This window comes from Lactuca serriola, chromosome 5 (genome assembly GCF_051521515.1).
Source record: "Lactuca serriola cultivar US96UC23 chromosome 5, Lser_US96UC23_V15, whole genome shotgun sequence".
Classification (NCBI taxonomy): Eukaryota; Viridiplantae; Streptophyta; class Magnoliopsida; order Asterales; family Asteraceae; genus Lactuca; species Lactuca serriola.
In genome coordinates, this window is record NC_136412.1 from 139,642,278 (window position 1) to 139,662,681 (window position 20,404).

At 40.7% G+C, this 20,404-nt stretch overlaps 1 protein-coding gene across 1 annotated transcript; it reads right to left on the bottom strand.

Annotated features, from left to right (window-relative positions):
* Positions 1-15,925: 15,925 nt before the first annotated feature.
* LOC145051267 (cytochrome P450 76T24-like) lies at positions 15,926-17,897 on the bottom strand. The gene is made up of 2 exons (XM_078999339.1): positions 17,005-17,897; positions 15,926-16,644 (listed from the first exon to the last, which is right to left on the bottom strand). Exons 1-2 carry the CDS (start codon positions 17,884-17,886, stop codon positions 16,039-16,041), a joined length of 1,488 nt encoding a protein of 495 aa, XP_078855465.1. The 5' UTR covers positions 17,887-17,897; the 3' UTR covers positions 15,926-16,038.
* Between the last annotated feature and the right edge of the window lie 2,507 nt (positions 17,898-20,404).

Sequence of the window (20,404 nt, forward strand, 5' to 3'; positions counted from 1 at the left end):
AATCGATCTAACAGATCACATAACATTACATCCTCCTAACCAGGATACCGACCTAACCGGTCACTAGCATAACATCATCCTATATACCAGGATATCGAGCTTAAACAGGTCTCTAACATAGCACCATCCTAACTACCAGGATGCAAACATAGCAAAGCAATAACATAACAACGATACCCGGATCTCAGTCCGATAAAAGGGCCGGCCTTGGTGCCTTAGACCCTGTTGATATAGTGAGGATAACTCACCTCGCACTGCCGAAACTCTGAACTGAAGAAGCAGATTCTCGAATCACCGCCATACCGAAAATCCCAAACTAGCCAACATAGCACAAATAATCATTAGGCCAAACACAAAACTCTTTCAAGGGTAAATTGACCATTTTACCCTTAACTCAATCCGGCCCAACACTAGGTAAGCTCCCAAGCCCACCAATGGCCTAAAGTCCAAAAGTCCGAAGCAAAGCCCACTATTGGCTCAATTTACTAAATTGAGCCCACGTCACCAAACGGGCCTAGACCCATGATCCATAACAACCAATGGGCTCACAACACTCTATCCATAATGTCTAGTCACGACCCAAAATCCAGCAGCCCAAATAACAGCCCAATCCCTAAGGCCCAAAATGAAAAACCCAACAGAGGGAGTATGCTGGGCGTACACGCTGACTCGCAACTGGGGATCGGGGCACTGACCCGCTACACGGGGCATACTACCAAGTTACGCGGGGCGTAACTTCGCTACTCATTGAGTCCTCATAACTTCTTAATGGCTTAATCTCTTAAGCCCAAACTTCAGATCCCTAGGCCAAATATGCCTAAGATTCATAAAGTCTCAAACTTTGTCACTTGGGACGTCCATAAAGCTCTAAATCCAAGGTCTTAATCAATTAAGGCCCACTTATCTCACACATAGAACAACGTCAGCCCTTGGGACCTCATTTTTCTCACTCAAGACCTCTCCTAAGGTCTGAAAGGACATATAATCTTGACCAACTCGAAACATGCAACAAGATGAGGACTTTTGGGACAAGAATGGTGTCAAAGCTTCACAACACATAGATCTACACAATATGAATGTCAAGCAAGAAGCTTTATACCTCAAATAGCCTCCAAAGGATGATGTCTTCCCAGATCTATAAGCTCCAACGGTTCCTCTCCTTCTTTGACAACTTCTCCTTTCCTCCTTTATGCTCTCCTTTGCTAATCCAAGCTTTCCAAGACCAAACACACCCAACCAAGGAGGTGGGACGGCTATCTTAGGGTTTCTGAGGTTAAGAGAGTGATTATGGAGGCTAAGGAGGAAGCCTTTATGTTCTTTATATAGTGGTTGCCTTAAAATTAGGGTTTTGGGGATTCTGAGAGTACGCTGGGCGTACTTACACAAACACCCGCGTTTCTTTCCTCCACTACGCTGGGCGTACGTCCAGCTTACGCTAGGCGTACCTAGCATAACCTCTTTTCCATGCATGGTATTTCTTTTCCACTTTTCCCATAAAAGGACCAACATTACCCTTTCTCTTAAATCTCAGGGACTCATTCATAAATACTTTAAGAACGGGGCGTTACAATTCTCCCCCACTTAAATTCGGCTTCGCCCTCGAAGCCTGCGGCAACTCGACTCCAGAACTTCTCCCGCAACGCACCACCTGGCATTAACCAGACCAGGTTCCTCAAGACACAACCATCGAAACCCGAAACTCACTTTCTTCTTTCTTGCGGTGTCCTGACCACCGTCTCAAGCCGGCCACCGACTTTACCCTCTGATAACCACACCTATCAGCCTCCACACTTATCAACCGAGTACCACTCCATGGCACTTTTCTCGATCCTGATCACAACAAACACTTGACTCTTACGAGTTGGATCAAACCCTGAACCACTGGGTTCCCGATCCGAGTCCAACTCTATCTATCCCATTCTGACAGAATGACACATTCTTCAGCCTCAGAGCAACTCCCATGAGTTCTCCTCTTGCAATCGCATGCACATGCTGTTGGAATAGTGTCTAAGGCTGCAACTATATTAGGCAAGTATTTGACCCGGTTGTGCATGGTCCTTTTGGGTTGCCTTCACCATAGCAACTTGATAGGATGATTTAGTAAGAGAGAATAAATATTATTAATATATTATGAGAATAATATAAAGAATAATAATATTGTTATTTGATTAATATAAGTCATAGAATTAATTAGAATTAATTTGGTGACTTAAAGAGATTAATTAAATAAGAGGGTATAAACTGTCAATTGTTTGATAGTTAAGCTTTAGACTGTAAATCCATATTAGATAGGGGTGGACGGATTCTAGAAGCTAGAGATAGCTTCAAATCGTCCAAAGGCTATCTAAGGAATGGATTTGGATTGCTTTAAGAGAAGATTATCCAACTAGGGTTTAAGTTGTAACCCTTAAGGAGTCTACAAGTATAAATAGACCCTATGGCAAAGGGAAATCGGTACTTCATCTAAAGTAGAGAACCCCTGGCCGAATTCCCTTCCTTCTCCTCTCTCTCAAGTCATCCTCCTTACTATTTGGTGTTTGTAAGCCATTAGAGGAGTGACAATTGTGACTCTAGAGCTCCAAGACTACAAGATCAAACTAGAGATTCAAAGGTATGATTCTAGATCTGATTTAGTATTGTTATTACACCTAATTAGTCATTAGAAGTCTTGGATTCAAAGCATGTTTAATTAGAAAGCCTAGATCCAAGCATTAGTGTTTTGCATGCGCACATAGGAAAGTTCTTATGGCTAAAACCCATCAGTGGTATCAGAGCCTAGATTGGTTTCTATTAAATTGTTGCTTGTTTGTTTGAATCTTGCTTGCAAAATTCGAATTTTGTGTTTCTGTGTCATGAACTCGACGAGTCCCATGGTGGACTCAACGAGTTGGCCTGACTCGACGAGTCCAGTTGGGAACTCGACGAGTTCTATCGTCAGGAAGAGCAAAAATCGGGATTTCTTGATATTTATCTTATGGAAACTTGCCTTAATCATATTAGATCAACCCTAATCCGATTTTTTGATATATATGACTATAATCTTGATCTAATTAAAGATATTTATCAACTAATAAAATATTTAATTTCCTTATATGATAATTAATTAATTATTTTGATTAATTTGGTAATTATCTTGCATGAAATCTTGAATAAATCAAATATAGATAATTAGGGAATTAATTGTTAATTAAAATTATTTGTTATTTGATCCTCCATGTTTTAAATGTTTAAAACTTGTCTTCAAGTTTTGAAATTTATATTTTGTGATTAAAAGTTTTAATTTAGACAATTTAAATTTCAAACCCTAGATTTTAAAAGTTTTAAAATACAACCCTATACTAATATAATATTACAAGAATAATATATATATATATATATATATATATATATATATATATATATATATATATATATATATATATATATATATATATATGACTAAATATGCTAGTCTTACCGTTAGTAGACCTCATTCACGAAGCCGATCTATAAGGTGGGTATAAGGTTGCGGCCTATAAAATGGCGCTTAATGGGTGTACACTCACACCCACCGCTTGCTTGATCGGTGCAGGGTCGTTAGCCGAACGGGTAGGATAGGGCAACCTCATCCTCTCATTAAAAGTATAATAAGAAATATAAAGTAACTACACACATTTTTTTTAAAAATTTCCCAATCTTAGTTACTTTAGGAAAAGTGAATTGATGCAATCCCATGAAATTACACTTTGCACCCTTGCTAAGAAGTTAGTGGAGCGTGTGTGGTTAACCGGCACACTAATTGGTTCTAAGCAAAGGTGGCAAAGGGTGATTCATTGTTTATCATACTTAGATGGAGCGTGTGTGGTTTACCGGCACATCGAATAGGTGATCGTTACAATTAAGGTACCATGTGAATTTGCATGGTAATTCACACCCGCTTTGTGATCCTCGGTATCCCAATCACAAACAAGAGGGGCATATCGAGATTTAAACATGCCATTGAACAGTTTCAATGAATCTCATCCGAACCTAGGAATTCTCAATACATTTAGGACTAATAGTTAGGTTTTTGTGGTGGAGAATTAGTGAATCGTCATTCACTTACCTTCATATTATTTGCATGTTGGATTACGACATCCCTTTTCTAATATGTAAATATTGTTGTTGGATCCTAGCCCTAATTTTTCTTATTGGGTGATAATTAGGGATTCATATTCTAATCTATCTTTGTCCTTTCTAATTGTAGATGTCAAACGCAAACAACGCTGCTGCTAGTTCTTTCACATTGATGAGCCTTTTCCAAAAGGTCACCTTCGATGGAACAAACTTTAGCGAATGGATAAGATACATTCACACCATTGCTCGCTATGAGGATAAGGAGTATGTCCTCGATGAGAAGCTCGAGAAAATCAAACCTGAAATCGCTACTCCGGCTGAAATAACCGCTTTTGAAACTCATGAGCGCGATGCAACGAAGGTACATTGCATCATGATAGCCACCATGAACTCGGAATTCCAAAAGTCCTATGAGGACATGTACCCGTACGAAATGCATCAAGATTTATTGGAGAGATACCACCAAAACGCGAGACAAGAGCGTTATGAGATTTTCACTAACATGACTTCCGCTAAGTTGGGTCATGGAGAATCTCTTACCGTGCACCTGCAAAAGATGCAAAGGTATGTCGACCGCCTTCGCAAGTTAAATGTTGACTTTGGGGAAGACTTGGCGATCGACATGGTGCTTCACTCTTTGCCTCCGATGTACAATCAGTTTAGGATGACCTACCACATGAACAAAGAGGAGGTAACCCTAAGCAAACTCCAAGGTCTCTTGAGGGTCGCTGAGAGCAACTTCAAAGACAAGTCTGTTGCACCAACTCCCAATCCACCCGCTGCTCCTGTCTTGGCTATTGGTCAAGGAAAGGGAAAGAAGAGGAAGGCTTCGTAAAAGAACTATCGCAAGGTTAAAGCCCGAGATGGTGCCTCTTCTAGTGGGACCAAAGTTGATCCTGCTAAGCCCTGCCCTAACCCTAAGGAGGCAGAGTGTCACCACTGCCATAAGATAGGACATTGGAATAGAAGCTTCCCAGAGTACCTGCAAGCCATCAAGGAAGGAAAGATCAAGCCGTCTTTCGCAGGTATATACACAATTAAATCTAACGATTGTAATCATGCTATTTCTTGGGTTCTTGACACCGGTTGTGGTTATCACATTTGTTCTAATGTGCAGGGACTAAGAAGAAGTAGGGATGTGGAGCAAGGAAGGATCAATCTAATCATGGGGAACAGAAGATCGTCGCTTGTGACCAAGATTGGAGTGTATTCTTTAGTTTTTAGGAATAATTTATCTTTAGATTTGAACAATTGTTGCTATTCGCCAGAAATGGCTAGAAACATCATTTCATTTCATGGTTTGTTTAGACAAGGTTTTAGATTTTCTTTTAATAATGAGAATGGTTCTATTTTGGCTTATCTAAATGGTGTCTTTTATTTTGAAGCTATACCATGTAATGGAATTTATGAAACTGTTATGATTGTTGATAACTTAGGAAATGATGTTTTAAACATAGATTCTTCCAATAGTATGGATAGATCATCCTTGTGGAATTGTCGTCTTCGACATGTCAACAAGAAAAGCATAGCCCAACTCTAAAAGGATGGAGTGTTGGAGTCATTCGACCTTAGGGAAGATGACACGTGCGAGTCTTGTTTGCTTGGAAAGATGACTAAATCACCCTTCATGAGTACGTACGAGAGGGGTGAGGGTCTATTGGACCTAATACATACCGATGTATGTGGACCGTTTAGATCAACCACGAAGGATGGGAACCGCTTCTACGTGACTTTTACCGATGATTATAGTAGATATGGGTATATCTATTTAATCAAGCAAAAGTCAGAAACCTTTGAAAAGTTCAAAGAGTTCAAGAATGAAGTGGAGAATCAATTAGGCAGGAAAATCAAGATGCTTCGATCTGATCGAGGAGGAGAGTACCTAAGTCTTGAATTCCACGATTATCTCAAGGAGTGTGGAATAGTTTCACAATTGACGCCACCTAGGACACCACAATTGAATGGTGTGGCAGAAAGGCGAAATCGAACCTTGTTGGACAAGGTTCGCTCTATGATGAGTCGTGCTTCACTATCAATCTCTTTTTGGGGGTATGCCTTGGAGACTGCCGCCCATATCCTTAACCGAGTCCCTACTAAGAAGGTTGCCAAAACACCTCACGAAATGTGGACAGGGAAAGCTCCCTCGTTGGCACATATCAAGGTTTGGGGTTGCGAGGCTTTCGTAAGACGAGATACTCACGACAAGCTCGAACCTCGAAGTGAGCGATGTATTTTCGTCGGCTACCCACAGAAATCCTTTGGATATCTCTTCTATAGACCGAAGGACAATGTTGTCTTCGTTGCGAGGAGAGGAGTTTTCCGAGAGCGAGAACTCATAGGCCAAGGAGACAGTGGGAGGCAAATCGAGCTTGAAGAGATTCAAGAGTCGATGGATGAAGGAACCTCTAACGCTGGCGCTCAACCTGAGGAGGAAACTCCGGTTGAACCGATTGACGAGTCCTTACCTCTTAGACGTTCCAATAGAGTTAGAGTTCAACCCCAGTTTTATTGTTTTCATATTACTGCCGAAGGGGACACGTATATTAGTGACGGTACACTAATAAACCTTGATGAACCTAACAGCTATAAGGAAGCCATGGCAGGCCCGGAGTCTGCGAAATGGAAAGAGGTAATGGATAGCGAGATCCAATCCATGTATGATAACCAAGTTTGGAATTTGGTTGATAATGTGCCCGGACGTAAGACCGTTGGGTGCAAATGGATCTTCAAGAAGAAGACCGACGTGGATGGAAACGTACACACATATAAAGCGCGATTAGTTGCGAAGGGCTTTACTCAAACTCCCGGAATTGACTATGATGAGACCTTCTCACTAGTTGCGAAGATAAAATCTATTATAGTGATGCTAGCGATAGCCGCATTTCATGATTATGAGATTTGGAAAATGGATGTCAAGACCGCTTTCCTTAATGGGAAGTTGGATGAGGATGTTTACATGGCTCAGCCAGAGGGGTTTGTGGATCCGAAGTATCCAAATAGAGTGTGTAAGCTTGAGAAGTCTATTTATGGACTTAAGCAAGCATCTCGCAGATGGAATCTTTGTTTCGATGAGAAAGTCAAAGAGTTTGGATTAGTACGAAGCGGAGATGAATCATGTGTATATGTCAAAGCCAGTGGGAGTATAGTTAGCTTCCTTGTTCTATATGTTGATGACATATTACTCATAGGAAACGACATCCCGACTCTGCAGGAAGTTAAGTCCTGGCTCGGGAAGTGCTTCACTATGAAAGACCTCAGAGAGGCTTCTTATATTTTGGTAATAAGGATAGTAAGAGAAAGAAGTAAGAGACTAATAGGACTTAGTCAGAACATTTACTTAGAAAAGGTACTAAAATGTTTTAGTATGGAAAACTTAAAGAAGGGAGAATTACCGATACAAAGTAATGCCAAGTTGAGTAAGACTCAAAGTCCGAGTACCAAAGCTGAAATAGCAGAAATGAGCCGAGTACCATACGCTTCCACAATTAGCTCAACCATGTACGCTATGACTTGTACTCGCCCTGATGTAGCCTTCGCTTTGAGCATGGTTAACAGATATCAAGGGAATCCGGGCAGAGCCCATTGGATTGCGGTGAAGAATATCCTTAAGTACCTTCGGAGGACGAAGGAATGGTTCTTAGTCCTCGGAGGGAGTGACGACTTGAAGGTGCAAGGGTATAGTGACGCCAGTTTTCAGACCGATAGGGACAACTACCGTTCGCAGTCGGGCTGGGTCTTTACCCTGAATGGAGGAGCAGTGACATGGAAGAGTTCCAAGCAGGAAACCGTAGCTGATTCAACGTGCGAATCAGAGTACATTGCAGCGAGCGAAGCGTCGAAGGAGGCAATATGGCTGAAGAACTTCATCAGTGATCTTGGAGTCGTACCTGCCATAAAGGAGCCCATGGAGATTTTCTGTGATAATGAAGGAGCGGTTGCCTTGACCAAGGAACCGAGGGATCATGGTAGATCACAACATATCGACAGAAAATATCATTTTATCAGACATCGTGTAGAAGAAGGACAACTTGTAGTGAAGAGGATATCATCAGAAGATAACCCAGCAGATCTGCTTACGAAGGGACTGAGTAGGGTTAAGCACTTGCAGCATGCTAGGAGTATTGGGCTGAAGGATGATATTAGCATAGATTAGATAGATAGTATTAGAAACGTGTAATAGATAAATGTAATTAACATTTGATGATGAAATAAAGGAGTTTTATTTATGAGTAATGTTACTATCTTATGTTAATTGTTTAACTATTGTTTCATTTTGCATGTTTTGACTTCCAGAAGAATTGATTTTATTAAGAATAATCGAATTATTCAAATTGTCCACAATCGTTCATATGTTGGAAGTAGATATGAATAAAGATTGTCATGAATTGGTATGTAGATTGTCTAAATGGTGTTAGACATAGCAAAGGGTTGTTGCAACGTTCATGAGTGCTTATGAACTAGTTTTGAGCATTGGAACAAACCCGCGCTTGCTGGAATCAGCTTATGGAATATGATATAAAAGGGTGATCGCAAGACGATAATATCATATAGTCTTAAAACCTAGATATATGGTTTGTTATTTATTAATTGATTGTACATTGATAATGCGAAAACGCATCAGTAACTCGGTGTTATAAAACGCATTGTTGTGTAGAGTTGGTTAATGAATAAGTAAATGCATATAAGTCGAAGTTTATCTGTAACTTTTATCCTAAGAAGGTAAAAGCGATATCTCGGCCGCTCGATGATTTGATTTGACTTATGTGTCGGGCCCGGTCAGAACTGAATTAATGTGTTCGATTAAGTTCTATGTCGAATAAATCAGAGATCGAGAAACCTAAATGCTTGACTAATTATTCCATAGAATTGTCAGCATGATATCTAACAGAGGACTGTACGATCCCTTATCTAAAGGACAAGATTGATTAGATCAGAGTTTGACAGCGTCTTTGAGAGCTATGATTGCAAATCGAATTATACTTGTGCATATAGTTACTAGACTTATCCAAGTGGGAGACTGTTGGAATAGTGTCTAAGGCTGCAACTATATTAGGCAAGTATTTGACCCGGTTGTGCATGGTCCTTTTGGGTTGCCTTCACCATAGCAACTTGATAGGATGATTTATTAAGAGAGAATAAATATTATTAATATATTATGAGAATAATATAAAGAATAATAATATTGTTATTTGATTAATATAAGTCATAGAATTAATTAGAATTAATTTGGTGGCTTAAAGAGATTAATTAAATAAGAGGGTATAAACTGTCAATTGTTTGATAGTTAAGCTTTAGACTGTAAATCCATATTAGATAGGGGTGGACGGATTCTAGAAGCTAGAGATAGCTTCAAATCGTCCAAAGGCTACCTAAGGAATGGATTTGGATTGCTTTAAGAGAAGATTATCCAACTAGGGTTTAAGCTGTAACCCTTAAGGAGTCTACAAGTATAAATAGACCCTATGGCAAAGGGAAATCGGTACTTCATCTAAAGTAGAGAACCCCTGGCCGAATTCCCTTCCCTCTCCTCTCTCTCAAATCATCCTCCTTGCTATTTGGTGTTTGTAAGCCATTAGAGGAGTGACAATTGTGACTCTAGAGCTCCAAGACGACAAGATCAAACAAGAGATTGAAAGGTATGATTCTAGATCTGATTTAGTATTGTTATTACACCTAATTAGTCATTAGAAGTCTTGGATTCAAAGCATGTTTAATTAGAAAGCCTAGATCCAAGTATTAGGGTTTTTCATACGCACATAGGAAAGTTCTTATGGCTAAAACCCATCACATGCTGCAATAGCTCTAGCACCCTCGGGTTAGGAAAACCCGTCACACTGACGACACCTCCAAACATCCCCCAGGATGAACCACCACTATACACACAATTCCTTGATCAGAATCAAACTGGGAGTCCAAGACTCCATCCCTGCATCCCTTACGAGCCTCTTGGTTCTACACCCACGGAATTCCTTCTGCGACCTCAGCAGACGTCCAATCCGGATGTGATCCCGTACCACTGCCGCAATCACGCTGCTCAATGACCATAATTGGACCACTCCAATCATAACTCTGCGCTGATGCTTTCACTTCCGTGAATTTACACTTCCTTTGAGAGCTACATTCCTCTCTCTTTCCTTACCAAGGAAATCCACTTGGCCGCCTTGTCACTACGACAAGTGCCACGGTGCTCGCCCAACGCTACACCACTCCTTTATAGCGTAAGCGCTATCCATGCAACACATATGCTCTGAATCTACTTGCAAGGACTCTCGAGTCCATGCACTATCTCCACTAATCAAGATCAATACCTGGGGCCAGATCTTCTAATGCTAACACATCGCAATATACTCGATCCATTTCCTCGAACCGATCTAACAATACCTGCAGAGTCTTCAGCATGACTGGACTGCCTTACCAGGCCTTCAGCCAATTTGGACCACTCTCAGAACCTTCAGCCAATCTGGACCGCCCTCTAGGGCCTTCAGTCTGGCAGGACCATCCTCCGAGCCTTCGGCCTGACTGGTACGCCCGCACCGGCCTTCAGTCTATCCGGACCGCTCAACTAGCATTCATCATTCCGAGTTACCTTTCCGGGAAATCCTCCCATGCATACTGCTCTAGCCCTCTAGGGGTTCCGAACTCTATCTCCATCACACAAACTCAGTCCCGGCCTGATACCAGGCCCTCCACAATCAAGTACCCTTGGTTTGTATCCCGCCCCGCATGCCTGCCACTTACTCATATCAGCCTACGCTCTTGGCTGACAGAACACTGTTGAATCCCAAACAGCTAAACAACATCACATGCTCATCGATCTTCCGGAGAATTTTCCAATTCTCCCCCACTTATAGCACTGACTATCAATCACCGGTCACCATCACCGATCTCCCTCACAACCTTACATAACACAATCACTTACACGCGAACTGTGTCCCGCAAGCACGAGCAACCTTCACAAAATCACATATCAATACTGATCATCCCGGACTCGAAAGAAACTCAATCTGCAGCTAACCACTCCTCAGAATGTAGATACTACCCAACCTTAAAACCAGACGCCATATTTCCACTAATAATCCCCATGAATGATAACCAACGAAATTCCCATCACTAACTCATAACCATACCATAACCCTCAAAGGACAACGAATACCACACCGAAAACCACACAAAGAGACTAGCAGATAAACAATACTCCACAAATATCACAAGATAACAAGACATCAAGAAAGAAACATACCCACAGCTGCATCCGACACTGCTCTGACCTCCTCTGTTGTAAGTTGAAAAGCACGACCCTGAGCCCTTGGGGGCTCCACTCCACCCTGACCTCCACCCGTGATCCTCAAAGTGGCCGGTGCTGGAGCCTGCACCGGTCCTGCAGCAAGCTGTGGACAGTTGACCCTCAAGTGCCCAACCTGATGACAATGATAACAAATCCTCAAATCCCAAACCGGCGCTGACTGCCGACAATCCCTCGCATAGTGCCCCTCCTTTCCGCACTTGCGACATCCACCACCGGACCTACAAACTCCGGTGTGACCCCTCCCACACTTCCCACAAATGTGGCTGCTCTGATCTCCCACCCTAGAATCAACGGTCATGGACCGTTTCGGCGCCGACTATGACTGCACCGGAGCCTGCCTCAGCTCACGCAACTGCAACTTAATCTCTAACTCACGTCGCCTGGCGGCCTCGTGCAAATCCAGCAAAGTCTTGCACCTCTGCGTAGACACAAACTGTCTGATATCTCTCTTGAGCATACTTAGATATCGGGACATCTGAGCCTGCTCCGAAGCGAACTCATGGCAAAACATCGCCCTCTCAGTGAACATCCTGGTGATCTCAGTCACCGACTCCGAACCCTGCTTCAGGTCAAGGAACTCCTGAGCCAATTTCTCTCTCTCTCTCTCAACCCGTGGAACATAACGAGTGATGAACATCTCTCTGAACTGATCCCATGAAACCGCAGCCCTCTGCGCATCCGAATATGACCTCGTGGTCAATCTCCACCAATCCTTCGCCCCAAGCCTCAACAGGTTCAAATCACACCTCACCCTCTGATCAGCAGGGCATGAACACGTGAATAAACACCCCTCCACGTCTGACAACCATCTCATAGCAACAATCGGGTCCTGAACTCCATCAAAGGTAGGGGGCTTCGTATTATCGAAGTCCCGATACTGGAAACCTCTACCAACTCCTCCCCCTGCCGCTGCTACAGCCGTTGTAGCCGCCGCGGCAGCCATCTCTGTGAGAGCCGCATAGCGCTCATCAAAATACTCAACCATGGCGGTCTTGATCGACCCAAACAGTTCCGACAGCTCGGCCCGGAACAATGCAACAATCTCATCATGCAGGATCTCACGAATCCTAGCATCCAACTCGCCTGTGCTCATCTGACCAATAACCTCGGGCGGTACTGTCCCACCCTGACCGTCCTCTCCTGTTCCCGATCCTAACCCGGATCCGCTCCCAGCATGCCTCGTAACCACCATACTGAAAAACATAGCAAGATCTCAGATACTTCCCACTAACCCGGGAACCAACCCCCGAACCAACCCTAGAGGTTGTGGCTTATTTGATACGCATATGGGTCCTGTGCTTTCAGTAGTACGGGCCTATACTACCTTCCACACCTACCCATATTTATATCAATTATCACCACAACACCTTAGTGAAGAACAAACATAACAAGAACTCAATCCTCACTCCTAGAGGAACACTGGAAATCTCCCACATAAAAAATCCCTAGGCTAGCAGGCATCATAAGACAAGCAACATTATCATGAAATCCTGAAGATCCCTAGCCTAATACTAGCATGCTGTTCTATCATAACTCAAAACAAATAACATGTATGGTATTTTGGGGTTACTTACTGGCTCCGGCTGATCGTACCTCCGCGTCCTCCTTTACTCATTTTGAAAACCATTTTAAGTTCTCCTTTTTAAAAACTCTCCTTGATTTGAGACTGGATTCACACGAATGTTCCTCCAATTCACTCAAACCAAGGCTCTGATACCAACTTGTAACGACCATAAAATTTCAACCAATTTTAACTTTTCAAAAACAACCCATTTTCATAATGTTTTTACAAAAAGGTTTTCAATACAATTATTATCAGAGTCTTCCCAGAATCACATCGTAAAATATAATCATGAGGAGCGGTATGATCACGCCTTTTCCTTGCCACGGTCTCCTGAAGAACCTGAAAAACATTAAACCACAACTGTAAGCCCGAAACCTTAGTGAGATACCCCCAAAATACCAACCACATATACCATACACGCATAACATGCCATATCATATCAGAACACAGAACGACCATGCACTTCGGGTCTACTGTGTGACTGGTCCGCCGTACCGGCCTTCAGTCCACCTAGTCCACCCTCCGAGTCTAGCCATACATATCGAGTCTACAGTATGATTGGTCCGCCCGCACCGAGCCTTCAATCCACGTGGTCCACTCTCTGAGTCTACAGGATGACTGGTCCGCTCGCACCGGGCCTTCAGTTGGTCTGGTCCACTCTCCGAGCCTCGGCACGTCTGGTCCGCCCTCTTGGGGCCTACAGCCTATCCGGACCGCTCGCTGGGCCCTCGGGACAACTGGTCCGCCCTGGGTATGTTGGCCGACAGCACAAAGCAAGACCCGCCTCAACCCAACCCCAATCCAACAACCATGTGCACATAAACATTCAATCATATAACAATTCACATTCAATCAATCGATCTAACAGATCACATAACATAACATCCTCCTAACCAGGGTACCGACCTAACCGGTCACTAGTATAGCATCATCCTATATACCAGGATATCGACCTTAACCAGGTCTCTAACATAGCACCATCCTAACTACCAGGTTGCAAACATAGCAAAACAATAACATAACAACGATACCCGGATCTCAGTCCGATTAAAGGGCCGGCCTTGGTGCCTTAGACCCTGTTGATATAGTGACGATAACTCACCTCGTACTACCGAAACTCTGAACTAAAGAAGTAGATTCTCGAATCACCGCCTTACCGAAAATCCCGAACTAGCGAACTAAGCACAAATAATCATTAGGCCAAACACAAAACTCTTTCAAGGGTAAATTGACCATTTTACCCTTAACTCAATCCGGCCCAACACTAGGTAAGCTCCCAAGCCTACCAATGGCCCAAAGTCCAAAAGTCCGAAGCAAAGCCCACTATAGGCCCAATTTACTAAATTGGGCCCACCTCACCAAATGGGCCTACACCCATGATCCATAACAACCAATGGGCCCACAACACTCTATCAATAATGTCCAGTCACGGCCAAAAATCCGACAGCCCAAATAACAGCCCAATCCCTAAGGCCCAAAATGAAAAACCCAGCAGAGGGAGTACGCTAGGCGTACACGCTGACTCGCAACTGGGGATCGGGGCACTGACCCGCTACGTGGGGCATACTACCAAGTTACGTGGGGCGTAACTTCGCTACTCATTGAGTCCTCATAACTTCTTAACGGCTTAAGCTCTTAAGCCCAAACTTCAGATCCCTAGGCCAAATATGCCTAAGATTCATAAAGTCTCAAACTTTGTCATTTAGGACGTCCATAAAGCTCTTAATCGAAGGTCTTAATCCATTAAGACCCACTTATCTCACACATAGAACAACCTCGGCCCTTGGGACCTTATTTTTCTCACTCAAGACCTCTCCTAAGGTCTGTAAGGACAGATAATCTTGACCAACTCGAAACATGCAACAAGATGAGGACTTTTGGGACAAGAATGGTGTCAAAGCTTCACAACACATAGATCTACACAATATGAATGTCAAGCAAGAAGCTTTATACCTCAAATAGGCTCCAAAGGATGATGTCTTCCCAGATCTATAATCTCCAGTCGTTCCTCTCCTTCTTTGACAACTTCTCCTTTCCTCCTTTATGCTCTCCTTTGCTAATCCAAGCTTTCCAAGACCAAACACACCCAACCAAGGAGGTGGGACGGCTATCTTAGGGTTTCTGAGGTTAAGAGAGTGATTATGTAGCTAAGGAGGAAGCCTTTATGTTTTTCATATAGTGGTTGCCTTAAAATTAGGGTTTTGGGGATTCTGAGAGTACGCTGGGCGTACTCATAAAAACACCCGCATTTCTTTCCTCCACTACGCTGGGCGTACGTCCAGCTTACGCTGGGCGTACCCAGCATAACCTCTTTTCCATGCATGGTCTTTCCTTTCCACTTTTCCCATAAAAGGACCAACATTACCCCTTCTCTTAAATCTCAGGGACTCATTCATAAATACTTTAAGAACGGCGTGTTACAATCTATAATTTTGTTGAAGAATGAAATTGTATCGAATAGTTGTTATATATGTTGAATATTATTATGGTTGAAAATGCATATTGTATAAATTTGTATTTGATTTTTTAGTTATTGTACAATATTTGCAAACAAATTATGGAATATTTTTATTTACTTCAAATTTTATAGATGTAAAAAAACCTTATTATTACCAACACAATACCTACAGAAAAATGCATCAAATTAAGTTCTTTTGAAAAACAAAACCGCTGGAAATTTGTTGGAATGAACTTTAGGAATTGTGTAGGAAAAAAAAGAACCATAGGAAATCCATAGGAAAAATTATGTCAAAAAGCTTTGTTGGAAATTTCTTACGAAATATTCTTTTGGAAATTTGTTAGAGATTTTGTTGGAAGTTCGTAAGGACTGTGTTTCCGATGACCCTTTTTCCAACAAACTAGTTTCGTTGGAATTTTGTGGTTAATCTTTGTTTCCTACTAAATAACAACACAATAGCTTGTAGGCAACCTTCCAATTTTCTAGTAATGAAAATGCTTATAAGAGTTTTATTTAATTTTAGACCATTATCTCATTCGAGAGCTGAAATTACAAGATTAATATACACATCAAACAGAAGTAAATGTTTTCCACAACAATCAATTAAATCCATTTTTAGCTTGCGAGGGGTATAGGTATAGCAACAAGTGGTATTGCTTTAAGCAATGTAAGACCGAAAATGGTATTCATATCCATTTCTTCTTTCGCATGAGGAAGCTCCCAGTCAAAATGATAAACAAATGATGCCACTATCAAACGTACCATCCTATTAGCCAAAGGCATTCCAGGGCACCTCCTTCGACCTGACCCAAATGGTATAAACTCGAAATGTTGACCCTTATAGTCGAGTTTATTAGTCAAGAACCTTTCAGGCATAAACATCATCGGGGTTTCCCAGTATCTTGGGTCCCGTGCTATGGCCCATGCGTTCACAAGTATTTGTGTGTTTTTTGGTATAGTATACTTTCCGAGTTTCACTTGGGTCTTGGTTTTATGAGGCGCCAATAGGGGTGCAGCTAAGTGAAGTCGCATTGTTTCCTTGATTACAGCATCCAAATACGGCAAGTTAATGATTTTGGCTTCTTCGATTTTTCCATCTTCTCCCACTATTTGTTTGACTTCTTCGCGGACTATTGATAACATATCAGGGTTTAGTAATAACTCGGTCATCGCCCATGTTATTGTGTTTGAAGTAGTATCTGTTCCTGCTATGAATAAATCCTATAATTTAAACGAAATATTTTCAGTCATTTGAAAGTATCTACGAGATGGGATACCGACATATATAGTGGATGAGACATGCATGTGAGGACTCCAACAATCAGATAGATTAAACAATAACAATATAATATATCAAAAAATATGATCAAGAAAAACGACAAGGTGCTATAAGATGCTGGAGCTTTGGTTCTGAACAGATATCTATGCGTAGTTTCTGTAATCAAGAAATTACACCAACTCATGGTTGATCTTTATGTGTTTGTTCAGTAAGGCAATGTCTTGGTGGCCTAGGATGATCCTTTCAGATCAAAACATTAAACATATACGGAAATTAAAAGGAAATGAAACGAGGGTATTTACCACAAGTAAAGACTTGATGTGTTGGAGATTGAAAATGGCTTCGTTTTCTAGGCTATAGTCGAGCATTGAATCTAACATATCACCACAACTCGGCACCTTCAACACTCGATTCTTTAGTCTCTCACTTAAGAAACCTTCTATCACTTCATCCAACCAGTTGAAAGCCGACTTCGCCTGACGACGTATGTGCTGTGGATCCAATGGTTTCAGCACCGGAAATATGTCTGCTATGTTGAACTTCCCCAGCATCTCCATATAGGTCTCCACAGCCGACTTGAAACCCCCGATATTCTCAGAGACATAGTTTGTCACGTTCTGTGAGAGAATCGTGTTTGACATTTGGTTAAGTGAAACCGCAAACGCCAGCTGTCCGATGTCCACTGTGGCCTTTTTGTCCGCCGACTCCCGCAGGAACTCCACCATCCCTTCCACCACGTTTTGGCGGAGGTAGCTGAGACCGTCGAGTTTCTGTCGATTGGTCAGATACAAGTTGGTGGCTTTCCTCATAGCCCTCCAGGTCTTGTCAGGTGACATCCATAAGATCGCTGCTTCAGGGTGTTTCAGAGCGTTATTTACATCTGGTACAAGGCGACCGGAGCAAGCGTCGTCATTTAGTTGGAGGATTTGTCTGGCAGCATCAGGTGTCGATGCCACCACACTGGTGATGCTGCCCAATCGGATGGTCATAAGAGGACCATGTTTGTGTGCGAGCTTGGCTAGGGATTCGTGGGGTTTTGAACCAATGTGGAGGAGGTTTCCAATGATGGGGAGCCTGACGGGGCCAGGCGAGAGTCTTATTCTCCGGTAAAGATCAAGGCCTTGGAGGAGAATCAAGAATATGATGAAGATGATGGAGGAGAATATCAGGTGAAGATGCTCCATTGTATTTTTCTTAGTTTCTATTATACTATATATAGTGACTAGTTGAACAGGAAGCAGAATATATTAATATGTATGACCTTATTTGGTGTCGAAATACTAGTTTACATACATTTCTAATTGCATTTCAACGTGACGATTAAATTAATACTACAAATGAACACATGTTCTTGATCATTGTTTTAAGAAACTAAATAAAGAAGTAAATGTTACACCTCATTATGTAAATCTCATATTATATTGAAATGGAATACAACTCAGATTATATATATATACTAGGAAGTTATACAAGTCGTGCTATGCACGACCGGCCCATGGGTGTTTTTGAGAAAATTGTAAGAATATGCTAAAACGGTTGACATTAAAGTATCATACAAGAAACCGAAAATAGCTAACTTATCAATATTTTTAATAACCATTGTTTAATGAAACATGCAAGAAATAAGGTTAAAGTATATATAATAGGTAAAAATCAAAATAACTTAGTAACAACAATTCTTCTTCCCATTGGTCATTTACATTATAGTTGCCTTGGATTCCTTTGTTTTCAGTCACATTCTTTCAAATCTTAGGCACGGATCTACTTCTCATAAAGCCTCTTTGTGTGCACCAATTCAATAGAGTTGTCTCCTAAATTGAGGATATCATCATATTTTGAGTAATTTTTCCAATCTTTATGACATGGTGAGATCTGCAAGAATGTATATATGCAAAAGTATTTTTTTTCCATTCAGATGGGTCTGTGCAAGAATATATGCAAAGAAAATTAAAGAAAAAGACTTCAAGCAATTACCTGGATGAGATATACATCAGGTAAAAACTCTAGTTGATGTTACATGAATCAAACATGCATTCGTATCATTAAAAGCCAAAAACATATATACACTAAGTTGACCATTAATTGAAATCCAAGAACAAGGAAGTGGATAAACTAACTTTAAAACTTTGGTTTCTAGTATGAGTATCAACAACACTGAATGGATCATCAAATAGATAAAAACCATCATCTACAAACAGACCACATGCCTGCTATCTTTGTTATATATTGCGTGAAAATAAAAGAAAAACAATCTGTAAATTTTGTGGCATCTTCTGTTTCTTTATTTGCATAACCATAAGTTATGAATGGGTCTCCGATTGTCCTTCCAAAATTTGTTCCTTCATGCTAGTGTTTACAATACCAAAATAAATTATTGATAATCTAATTATGTTTCCATTTTACGTTATAAATAGGCATGCTAATAGTGGACTCACCTGCGATTTCTATAGAGGAAGCAAGTATTTTTCCTATTTTCATTTTTTTGTTGTATTTATTGAAATTTTGTATTGTTCTACAAAATATTTGACGCTCGTTCGCTTGACTGTTCTCTTTTACTTGAATGACGAACTTATCATCTCCAATAAATTAGGGAACGAGCATCTAACTTGGCAGTGGTAAATCCATGTTGTTTTGTTTCGACATGTTGCACTTATAAAGAGCCGTTTTGTGTAAGAAAAACACCTACATCAAACTATCTTTTCTTATCATTCATACTTTTTAAGAAAATTGTGCTACACATAGGAATATAGGAACATGAATGATGATGATGAAACTAAAGAGTACCATAGTTAACATTTTGAAATGTAGGCGATTGCAGAAAATTCTATAAATTCTTAGAATTGACAAAATAAATAAGAAAATGATTATTTTTATTTGATCCTTAAAATTAAGATATAACTTTGGAATAAATTTTTAAGTATATATATAAAATGTGATTCTTTTGGGACATCGTTGTAAAGTGAATCTCTTTTATGGAAGAAAGGAGCGTAAAGTATTGAGCAAATATGCAATTGGAAGACATTTTCCAAAATTGTTCAAACCAAATGCAACATTTACGTAATAAATTGGGCAGGTTATGTAAAAAAAAACAACACATTTTTTTTTCTTTTTTTTAGAAAAAACAATACACACCCATGGTTAAAATGAAGATTTCTAATGACCGCAACTCTGAACCAACTTTCAAGAGATTTATACATATAAAAAATAACTACTGTTATACAAAATTTAATAGCATGACCACATGAATAGATAAATAATATAATATTTACATCACTTATTTTCTTAAAGATGTATATTTTCTTCTTTTGGTTAAATTATATAGTAACTTTCATCTTGAAATTTATCTTGGTGATTAGGTTAGATGTATAAATTGCCTCCTTAAATCTAGATTTTAAGAATTTGTTGTTTTGTATTTTCTATTTAAAAGGGTTCACAGAAAACGAAAATATTAATCTGTTGAACTTGATAGAACTTACTTCATTTTTCTGGTGGAAGATCAATTCCAAGATTCCCACTGGAAATGATTCCATGTGTCTGTCTCATCAAAATTAGTCTAACTCTGTCAACAAATTAAGAATTAAATAAAAATAACTTTCAACATAAGTTGAAGCGACCCAAAAAAGGTAAATAGAAGATTATAAGGTCTACAATCCAATTTCTTGACGTTTGATTTACCACCGATACCTCAAAAATCTAAAGAAA

What these genes read in the sequence shown, in the direction of transcription:
- LOC145051267 (XM_078999339.1), bottom strand. Translation starts at nt 17,886, where the DNA reads ATGGAGCATCTTCACCTGATATTCTCCTCCATCATCTTCATCATATTC. An exon ending in ACATCAAGTCTTTACTTGTG is followed by an intron (nt 16,645 to 17,004) that starts GTAAATACCCTC and finishes TTTAAATTATAG; the next exon opens with GATTTATTCATAGCAGGAAC.